This window comes from Apteryx rowi, unplaced genomic scaffold (assembly GCF_003343035.1).
Source record: "Apteryx rowi isolate R43461 unplaced genomic scaffold, aptRow1 scaffold_240, whole genome shotgun sequence".
Taxonomy (NCBI): Eukaryota; Metazoa; Chordata; class Aves; order Apterygiformes; family Apterygidae; genus Apteryx; species Apteryx rowi.
Genome location: NW_020448753.1, coordinates 793,937 through 804,798, shown reverse-complemented (window position 1 = coordinate 804,798; position 10,862 = coordinate 793,937). Strand labels below are relative to the sequence as shown.

Below are 10,862 nucleotides of genomic sequence, written 5' to 3'. Positions count from 1 at the left end.
GGCGTGGGGCGTCAGCAGGACGCCGGGGCGCCGTGCGCTGCCTGCGCCTCTCGCTGGAGCGGCGTCCGGCATGGGGGAGGGGGGGGCGCCCGGAGGAAGCCGGAGCTGCTTGGGTGGTGAGTCACAGCGCGAAGGGCAGGGAGGTGCCGCAGAGCCTGACAGCGGCCGCTCTATTCTGCGGCGCCCAGGGAATCGCCTCCCCCCCGCCCAGCGGAGCGCGCGCCTAACCGCCGCCGAGGTCCCTCGCGCCGCCCGCCCCCCACGCAGGCACGGAGGCGAGCGGGGTAGGCGGGCTCCTCCCACCTTTCGGCGGCGGTGATTGGGTGCCCCCGCCTGCAGCGCCGATTGGCCGCGCAGAGAAGCGTTTTGCGCCCATTGGCTGCGCCATGGACACTAGTGAGCCGTGCGCAGAATAGTAGGGAGGAGCGGGGTGATCGGAGGGGGGAGAGCGCGCGGGGCCGTGTGCAAACCGCGTGTGGCGCAGCCAGAAGGGACCCAGGAGCAGGCGTTGGAGCCGGGCAGCGAACGGGGCCTACCGACCTCCGGGCGCGCTACTCCGGCAGCTGGGTCGGAAGTCTGCAGGTAATTGCCTGGCCGGCCGCAGGGCCGAGGGGGGCTGCTGGCGCTGGCGCCCTGGAGCCGAGAGTTGCGGGGGGAGGCAGAGCGCGAAGGGATGATGGCGCTGGCGCACTCCGGCCTAGTGCGCGGGAAAGTGGCGCTGGCCGGGCCTGCCTGGCCGGGCCGCGCCTGCCTGGCCCGGGCTCGGGGGGGGAGGAGGGGCGGATGGAGGGGCGCTGGGGCAGAGGGGGGCGCCGCGGGCCCCGCGAGGCCGGGCGGTGGCTGAGTCAGGCCCTGGCGGGTTCCGGGAGGCGCTGAGGGGCCCACGCTGCTCTGGGGGAAGGGAGGGCCGGGACGTGTGTGTGTGGGGGGGGGAGGCAGCCCGCTCCGCTCCCCTCGGGCAGCCCGCGCCGACCCGCCCGGGCGCGGCCCGGGAGCCGTCTCCGTTCCTGCGGAGCGCGCGGGGACGGCGGCAGCGCCCGGCCTGCTGGACGGCGGCGACGTGTCCCACTCGCTGGGCCTGTAGCAGGGCGGTGGGGTAGCCGAGGCTAACGCTTCGCGTGGTCGGTTTGGCGGTGTGGGGCGGGGGAAACTGCCTGGTCGAGCGTTAACGTTAATACTTGGGTTGGGTTGTATGACTAACTTCCCTATGGGTGGGTGGCTGTAGCAACTTTGAGGAAGAGAAGGCACTTGGGAGGCCTGGGGCTGGGTGGGAGGTGGTGGAAGTAAAATTGTTTCTTCTCTTTTAACAAGTGCTTTAAAATCTGTACTAAACTATCACCTCTGCTGTGACTGAGTGGGGAGACTGGCGGAGCGGTAACTGCGGGGCCTTGGCCTGAGCGCACCACGTGGCTCCCCCACGTGTTAGGCTCTGCCGGAGACAAGAGGGTCGAGGTGTTGCAACTATTTGTCTCCGACCACAGGCATGGATGGTGGCCTGCTCCAAATCCAAATGTGACCTATAAATGGATAGGAAAAATAGTCCGTGACATCTGCAGATCGTGAAGTAGTGGAGCAACCTTTTATTTAAGTTCCTGTCAGACATAGTTCCCAAGTAACCACTATTACTTGCCTACTATCTAGAACTGTCACAAGAAATTATTAAACTTAATAGCAGATTTTGTTTTCATTTCAGCATTATTTGGATCCTATTGCCACAGAGTTTAGAGTTGCCTACTCATTGTTTTCTTCTTTGCTCCAAACTGGCCTAGAGAAGTAATCCTGTTGCTGTCTTCAAAATGAAGAGACAGAATGAATTCACTAGGGCTGCACAAGAACCTTGAGATTTATAGGCTTAACCTATGTTTTTTCCAATTAACTCTGTTAGCCTGTAGACTGGCTTTAATGTTAAAGAGTTTGCATGTGTGCTGATGATGTTTGCTTGTCTAAGTTTAAAACTTTGTCCAGATAGCTATAAAATGAAAGGGGGAGACTGTGGAATGTGTGTACTTGGTAGGTATACTACAGTTTCTCTCACCCTGTACATAACAAGTAAAAGTGGGCAGAAAGAGATACAGAATCACTTTTTGATTACTTTCTCTCTTTTTCTGATTTCTAGTCAATAAGGCTATCCCAGAATTATTAGTTTGTAAAGTATCTCAGTCTTGATGTCTTTTTTGGCTTGGTTACTGATCTTTTAATAGGGGGCCAAGTTCTTCAATGTGGTTACTGTTGCTTCTTGTTTTGAGTTAATGTTAACATTCTTGGATCAGGTGATCGACCTTGCCTATGTAATGTATTGAAGGGACCGGAAGGGAGTTCAGAACTTGGCTTTCAACTTTTGCAGGTTTTCTTGAGGCATCAAACTAGTTCCTTTCAGAGCTGGATGATTATTACTTGGTGGTTGAAGTACTTAATTTTATGTAATTTCTAGTAAGGACAAAAGCTGAAAACAAGATCATCACTAACTTAAGAATCTATTTCTGTATCATGTTTACAGGTTACTAGTATAGAGATTCAACTAATTGAATACTCTGTAGTTTTGGCAGCATTCACATTATATGTCCTAACTATTTTGACTACTGCTCTGAAACTGTAAATGCTAGCATCTCTGTTAGTAGTCCTTTCTGCTTTTCCATTTGAGTAAATCTTAGGAAAGCAAAGTCTATTGCATACTGTTTTTTACCATGTTCAGGCTGGCTCTAGACTGACTTGTCATATTTAGGTATGGTATTTTAAGTTGGCCAACAACAGCCTGAAAAGAAAGTGCTGGTTTCTCAGTGTGGTTTTTTTTTTTTGGTTAGGCTGACTTGCCAAAGATTTTTTTATTTTTCTAACAAGTATGTTGTTTTTTTACCAATGGTTTCAGTCTAATCTGTCCTTTAGTTGAAGGAGGAAAGTCCTGTTAATATTAAATGGAAGTGACTTTTGTAGATCAAAGGAAGCACGTGGTAAGTACAATGAAGATAACTGCTCTTGTTATACTGCTTTTACTGTTAGCAAGCAGTTGAGTACTAAGGAACTACAAGTATTGAGAGGAATGTCTGAGTAAGTGTCATCTGTCCTTGCAACAATTTTCCATTGCTCACTAAGCTGTTCAGTTAGAAGTATTTTACTTCGTTTCAAGTTGTCCCTGGTATAAACAGTGCTTGTACAGAGAAAACCACCCATTCACTTAGCTCCAGGAGACCTCTTATGTTCAGAGTTGTGATCTTTGATAGTGTTCATGACTTCCCACTTCCATATTTTAAAACTATGACCTCAGATGCATGAGAGGTGATGTTAACTGGCAGTTTTTCAGTAAATGGATCTAAAATCAATTCTGTGAGGAGGATCCCCTAAATTAGCCTAAACTAGGCAGAGCAGAACTTATGGTTAGAGTAGGAGATCTTAGTTACATGGTCCTGATCTTTCTTTCATAGTGGTTTCATTTATATAGAAATTTTATTATTGTAAGGTAGACCAACTCAGTTTCTGGCAGAAATACTTACTGCTGCTTTATTGGGCAATATTAAACAGCTTCTGGGCTCTTTTTCCACATGACAAAAAGTAATGTTAAAAGATTAAACTTCTGCCACCTGTTGCATTGATCCAGATTGTTCAGAATAAATTCTAGCTTCAAAACAGGTTAGTTAATTTGCAGGGTTGGGGGTTAGAGCCAGATGTCTTTCAGACAACTGGAGTAAGTGCTTGGCACTTGAGAATTGCTAGGAACCTGTTTTTCTTCTCTTTGAAACTCCAAACTCTGGAGGATAATTGGTGAAGTTCAACTTCCTCACTATTATGAGGAGCCCAAATTAAAGACTGAGCTGTGCTTTTGTCTGTTAAAGCAAGCTTTTTTGTTTCCCTCTAGAGTAAAAGCCATAAAACAAAGGAGTACTACAAGAGAACTTTATTGTAGTTTTTGTTATCATTTGGTCTAAATAGTCTTCTAAAACAGACTGAGATATTTCTGGATCTCTGCGTAAAGACTAGGGATAGCTTAAAAAAAATCAATTTAAGATCAGTTAAAAAACAAAAAAAACCTGTTAACCATAAAGCCCCTGAAAGACATGATCTTAGTACTTTGAAGTTTGATACTGGAATTGCACTTGGAGAATCCTCAAATCTAACATAGGAAACTACTACAGTGGCATCTGACACTTGGATCTGTGAACTGCTGTCAGCCAATGAAAATAGTAGGGTTGTCATGCAGAACAAAGTCTAAAATTCCTTGTTAATATGATTCAGTGGCTAGCTGCAAGGTGAATCTATTTCAGCTTCATACTGCAGTTAAGGAGCTCTGTATAAGGGGTCCTGGTACACAGCTACCTTCCCCCCTTAGCAGGAGAGTGAGGCTTGGGAGGTTACATTCTTATTTCTTCCAAAGTTTTGGAATCTGGTCCATATGACAGTGACTCAGTGCATCTTGCAAAATTTGACCTGGCTCAAACACAATAGATGAGGCCTTAGTTCTTTTTTTTCTATTACTATTTTTCCTGTTCAGGTTCTGGTGAGGTAAAAATCTTGTTCTGGGATGTGGGGGGGACTGCTTTGTGTAACGTGAATTTCGAAAAGCTTTGATAAACTTGTCTGCAAGTAGAAGGCTTTCCAAGAAAACCTAAACAAGCAGCTTTCCTCCAGAAGGCTTACTGAGGTGGCCTTGGTAGATAAAAGTAAAAGGAATTGCTGAAAACTTGTCTGTGGTGACAAAATGGAGAAGTATTGACTAATAGGGGAGGGTCTGAACTTGTGTGGCTTTTTTTTTTTAACTGTATTCATTGTTCACTTGAAATAACTGAAAACATGAAAATGGTGTCCAAACTGTTTTGAAGGTATCTGTTCAAGGACTTGTGTTCTGAACTGGCATCTCCTGGATTTAGCTCCTTGAAAGTGAACATAAACTATATCTGAAAATTATGCACCCCCTTTTTTTGGGGGGGGGGGGAGGGAAGAAACAACATTTGTCAGTGATGAACTTTGTCCTTGTAAAGCTCTTTGGAATGTGGGGCAAGTAAGACTAGTGTCAGCTGCATCCACCTCTAGATGGTAAACTTGAATTCAATTTCAGGTCCTCTCCAGGAAGACTGTAGACACTAAACACTAAAATACTGGTGAAGAGAACTACCAGGCAGACTGTTCAGTTTCATACACTTAAAGTATCTGAAGGTGGAGCAGCATGCTCAGTAATCATACTATTTTTGGCAGCTGTAATCCAAAGATCTCAGTGAGAGAAGTTGGGGGGAAAAAATAGAGATCTTTGAAGCTAGATGTCTTGAAATGAATCTCCTGATTAGTCTTGAGGGATAGTTGCGTGGAAACAAGTGGCAGTTTGCTTGTTCCTGGGTTTCTTACTCAGTTTGCCTCATCTTACTCTGCCCATATGCTGTTTATCAGAGGAAAACAAACTTCAGTTTTCCCCTTGAGGGAGCAGTTAAAAAGGAGACAACTTTGATTTAGATGCAAAACTACTTTTTAGATTCCTTTGAAGCAGTGAGTGAGTGCTGCAATTCTATTACAGCTGTTGATCTAGTTATTCTTTTTTTTTAAATAGGTTTTATGTCACTGTTCTATAATGTTTTAATGTGAAGACTTTTGAAGACTTTTGAAGAGTTTAGAGTTGGGTGAGGAATATATAAGTTCTCTAAATTACACCAAGCATCTTGTCTCTCTTGAAATTAAAAGTAGCATCAACTGCTGTGGTGCCCAGCTCCTGCAGTTGGCTTTGCCTGTGTTGTTCCTGTTCTGCGGTGTCAATGTGGCTGCTACAAAAATGGGTATAAGCAATAGCACATTGAGTGCCTGCTGCTGCCATCATAGTAGACAGCTCTTCCTTTACCTTTGGGTGTCCTAATAAGATGCTTTGAAATCCTGAACACTGAGATGAAGCAGTAAATACCTGTTAGGACGTGAGGAGACTGGGATATGTATGAAATTCAAGTATTTGTAATATTTCTAAGTGCTCAGATAGCCAGTTGTTTTGTTCTTGTGAACATCTATCTCATCAGATCTCCTGACATCTTTTCATTGCAAAACTTCATTTTTTAAAACCAAATATCAGATGATGACCTGGTCGAGCTGGAAGCTAGATGTGGGACTACAGAAGTAGCATACAAAAGTTTCTTTCTAGTGCTTTAAATTCTCACGTGTCTATTACGGTTGGAAGGATGGATGGTCACTCCTCTGCAGAAGATTAGGGATGCAAGACCTGTTTTGAGGGAGGAGTGGCCAGAAAGCCACCACAGTAATTCTCTCAACATTTGAGTACTTTAAAAAGAGCTCTGAATAAAAATCCATGTTTAGCTATACATGGTTCAATTCAAGTCTAATGTCAGGATGCTAATTCTGGTTCCTCCTTGAGGTTATATGTTCTTACTGCTTCTGGATTGACTGTGTTTGAGACACTACTCATACATGCTCCCAGTAATTCAGGATGTTGGACAACATTAGTTTTTTTCAATAGGCTGCTAGTTCTGCTATAAATATACCAGGTTTTGGGCCCTTATTTGAAAGTATCCCTATGGGAACGTATGAAATAACTTACTGTTTTGCTACTAGACTTTCTAAAAAGAACTCTATAATATGAATAAAATGCAGTGTTACAGAAGGTTTGATCCCCTGATGGGGATCAGGTAAGCTGACAAAACATGCCAGGTAATGATTCTGCTGTGAGCTTCCTGGGTCTTGATGTATCATGCTGCTGTACTACTGATGGGTTAAGAATGAATGGGGAGAGGGCATGTATAGAGTGTTTAAGGAGGCTCTGTCAAAGCAAAGCTTGATGTGTATTTTTTTTTAAACTAGTGCCTTTTAAACTTGTCTTCAAGCAAGCTTAACCATGGAGATTGGAGTCTGTTTTAACTTTAACCCTTTTGCTGTATTTCTAGTTCCAGAAGTTTTGCATAATTATTTTTACAGCTTAGAGGACTTGTGGTACTGTAATTACAGCCTGTTTAATCTACCCTGTCCTAACCACTGAAGTGGTGGCCTGTGACAGACTGACTTTCCTGCTCAATGGAACGTACCTCTATTCCCCAATATGGGCAAAAGAAGCTGTTTATACTGTCTCTGACAGGCATGCCTATCTGATGTTTCCCTAGCATTCTAAGAATGTTTTCCAAGTTAGCCTTCTAGATGTCTGGCAAGTGTCTGATGTCTTCTAGGGATACCAAATGTGTCTTAAAACACTTTCCTTCATGTAAATGTAGGAGTGAAGTATGCATCCTGGACTGCAAGTTAGTATTTTGAAGTTGAGAAACTGAGACACTGAGAAACAACAATTCATAACTGCTGGTTTAGGTCATAAAAGAACTGAAATAGCTTTTTAAGGCCTTAGCTGTAATATTGGCTAGTCTTACAGTTAGTATCTAGAATGTAGCTTGATTAGTCAATAAATATAGTAGCTAGATAGACGCTTAAAGAGTAACTTAGGATTACCTGGAAGAAATAATTTAGTAGAGATAAGTAGTTAGCTTTGGAGCTTAAGTGTGAGGGGTAAAGTAGGAGAAGGTGTCTTACTGAAAGAAGGCAGCAATAAGGCTGTTAAGACAATAATTGGGACATCTTGTTTCACTCTTAAGCATTCTATCAGTTTTTGAAGCAAAGACTGACTACAGAAACCGGTTAGAGGAAAAGTCAAGTGTGCTGTTTTGTTGGCTGTTAGAAGCTGCCCTTACTATGAGCAAAGCAGAGATACCCTTTTGTCTCCTACTGTAGCTTTAACAGTTGTGCCAGGTAACAAGCGATCATAAACTGTACAAACAAGTTTGAGATAGCTAGAAGCTATTTCAGTTGCTTCTGTCAGGAGGGTAGGAAAACCTCCACATGTCTTACCTTAATATGGCCTTTGGGAGAAAAAGGTGTTCTAAAAATGTCCTCCCCCCTTCCAGGGAGATAATCTGCAGCAATGAGCAGCAACGAGTGCTTCAAGTGTGGACGTACTGGCCACTGGGCTCGGGAGTGCCCTGCTGGAATTGGCCGTGGTCGTGGGATGAGAAGCCGTGGCAGAGGTAATTGATTTCTATGATTTTCTTTTTACTTGTACAGGAAGATCTCTCTGGCCGACTGTCCTGAACAGTATCCAAAAGAGATTATGTTAGATTTGAGTCAAACAGTTAAAGAAGTTAGAACTTACCTACAGCACAATGGTACTAAATTTTATAATTCCTGCCTCATTATGAGAAACTTGCTATTCTTCTGAAGTTCCAAGGACTGCTGAGGGACAGCCTGATTTGCAAGTTCAGTTGGCGGTGTCTTAATTCTTATCTTGATCCCTAAGTCTTTTCTTTCTCCTGTTACCCACTTCAAGCAGGCTTCCAGTTCATGTCTTCATCTCTCCCTGACATCTGTTACCGCTGTGGTGAGTCTGGCCATCTTGCCAAGGACTGTGATCTTCAGGAGGATGGTAAGTATCATTAAATTTTACATCTCTTCAATTGCATGGACAGAGCTCTGGTTGAAGGGAGGTATATAATACACTGATCATAATTCCCTGAAAACACACTGAATATTTCTTTCTGTTAGAAGCATGCTACATTTTAGTCTACCAAGGTTTTATAGTCTTGTTTGGTATGTTTTTCTTATTGTGGAAGCCTGCTATAACTGCGGTAGAAGTGGCCATATTGCGAAGGACTGCAAGGAGCCAAAGAGGGAGAGAGAGCAGTGCTGCTACAACTGTGGCAAACCTGGCCATCTGGCTCGTGACTGTGACCACGCAGATGAGCAGAAGTGCTATTCTTGTGGAGAATTTGGACACATTCAAAAAGACTGCACCAAAGTGAAATGCTATAGGTAAGAACTGATGAAAGATTCAAGTGTGGAATGTACCCTCAGTGATAGATGTGTTCTGTGCCTAATTCCAGTTAGGAAATGAGGCTGAAACTTTTTAAGCAGCTTGTGTTTCTTCAGACTATTATTAACTATTGTTCAGAAATAAGATTTGAAGAACTTGTTAGCAAAGTCAGGTAATAGATTCAATTGAATGCATATCTGGATGACCAAAACAACACTGTTGGATCATTTAAACTACACCAGGAAATGCAGGTGTGGGTGTGGGTGTGGTTCCCCCCCCCCAGAAGGTAAGCCCAAGTATTTGGCTGAAGCACAAAAACTTAAACAAGAGTTGGGCACCCAGTGTCTTAAACTGGAACTAACAAATTGCAGCTGGGGGGGGGGCTGACTAACACAGCCAGCTGCAATGGGACTATATGCAGACCTGTCTGTATAGGAATATACATGGAGCCTCTGGTTACAGGAACTGCAGAGAAGGATGTTAAATCAGCTTGAAAAGCAGTCTTCAAAATGCTGTCTGGTTTTTGAACACAAGCTCATACTGGCCATAGTGTGTTCCTCAGGACAGGTTTTTTTCTCTCCAAGATTCCCCTCTTGGAGGAGGAGAAAAAGAAAATAGAGCATTTGGGTTCAAAACAGCTGTTCTTAAAACTAGGCTGAACTGCAGACAGGAGAAGCATTGAGGCAGCCAAAACCTTACACAAAGTAAACTTCTGTACTTGACTTAAGGTGGCTTTGGCATATATAATGTTTAATTTGAGTTGATCATTTGGGAGACTGCTCCTAGCTCTGGTAGAGATTGGGACTAGTGTCAAAGGATTCTGGAATACTGAAGCAGAAACCTTGAAAACAGAGCTGGTGTTGCATGAATTTTAAGTGGATGCATTTGGCAGAATAGGATGGCTTTTCTGAGTAACTTTTTTTTCCCCAATGTTTTGACTAAAATCATTTGCTTTCCAGGTGTGGTGAAACTGGCCATGTAGCCATCAACTGCAGCAAGACCAGTGAAGTCAACTGCTATCGCTGCGGCGAGTCAGGGCACCTTGCACGGGAATGCACAATTGAAGCTACAGCCTAATTATTTTCCTTTGTCGCCCCTCCTTTTTCTGATTGATGGTTGTATTATTTTTCTCTGAATCCTCTTCACTGGCCAAAGGTTGGCAGATAGAGGCTACTCCCAGGCCAGTGAGCTTTACTTGCCGTGTAAAAGGAGGAAAGGGGTGGAAAAATCAACTTTCTGCATTTAACTACAAAAATGTTTATGTTTAGTTTGGTAGAGGTGTTATGTATAATGCTTTGTTAAAGAACCCCCTTTCCGTGCCACTGGTGAATAGGGATTGATGAGTGGGAAGAGTTGAGTCAGACCAGCAAAACCCTCTCTGGGTTACATGGAAGTGATCCTATGCAGGAGGAAAGAAATCCTGGAAGTGTCTAAACTTCCTCATAACTTTAACTTTAATTTTATTACAATGGCCTTGGATTGTCTGACCTCAGTAGCTGTTAACACCAAGTAATATCTGTATCAGGCCCTACCTAGAGCATATAGCTGAGTGGGAGTAAATAAAACAAGATGCACATGCCTGTTAATGGCCATGAGAGAGAGAGAGAGAAATCAGGAATAAACTTAAAAGTAACAGTAATTCAGTCAATGAATGTTCATGTTGGAGATACAGAACGTAATGGGAAGCTTTTGAATAAATACTTCAAACTAAATCTGAAACCCAGACATCAGTGCTCATAGCATATACAATTTGGAGCTATTCAGGAGTTGCAAATAAATGCATTTTCACAGAAATCCAGATGTTATTTTTGTATACTATATCACTTAGACAACTGAGTTTCATTTGCTTGTAATCAGTTTTTAAAGTAAGATGGTAAAAGCAATTGAAGTCCTAGAACATAGAAAATGTACTTTTAAACTATCAATAAAGCTGGAGGAGGAAGGGGAGTTTGGCTAAAGTTCCTTTTGTTTATTTTTGTTTCTCATGTACACAGTGCAAAATAACATATTAAAAAGGGGTATGTGGAGGTGTAAAAGCTTAGTTTGGACTTTTCTTTTGTACTGTCTTATGTTAAATTTCCATCTTGTAGCATCA

General features: G+C 43.4%; 1 protein-coding gene across 4 annotated transcripts; it reads left to right on the top strand.

Moving 5' to 3' along the window:
- The first annotated feature begins 426 nt into the window (after positions 1 to 426).
- Positions 427 to 10,714, top strand: CNBP (CCHC-type zinc finger nucleic acid binding protein). Of its 4 annotated transcripts, none has more exons than XM_026066426.1 (5): positions 427 to 582; positions 7,866 to 7,985; positions 8,288 to 8,380; positions 8,565 to 8,766; positions 9,727 to 10,714. In XM_026066426.1, the coding sequence occupies exons 2-5, from the start codon at positions 7,883 to 7,885 to the stop codon at positions 9,842 to 9,844; spliced, it is 516 nt and encodes a 171-aa protein (XP_025922211.1). In that variant the 5' UTR covers positions 427 to 582; positions 7,866 to 7,882; the 3' UTR covers positions 9,845 to 10,714. The 4 variants fall into 4 exon arrangements, with proteins under 4 accessions (XP_025922211.1, XP_025922210.1, XP_025922209.1 ...); XM_026066425.1 differs by having other exon boundaries at positions 8,285 to 8,380; positions 8,568 to 8,766; XM_026066424.1 differs by having other exon boundaries at positions 8,285 to 8,380.
- Positions 10,715 to 10,862: the final 148 nt, after the last annotated feature.

Coding starts and splice junctions, on each gene's coding strand:
- CNBP (XM_026066424.1), top strand. CDS start 7,883: ATGAGCAGCAACGAGTGCTTCAAGTGTGGACGTACTGGCCACTGGGCT. Junction 8,381..8,564: donor CTGTGATCTTCAGGAGGATG/GTAAGTATCATT, acceptor TTCTTATTGTGG/AAGCCTGCTATAACTGCGGT. Junction 8,767..9,726: donor ACCAAAGTGAAATGCTATAG/GTAAGAACTGAT, acceptor TTTGCTTTCCAG/GTGTGGTGAAACTGGCCATG.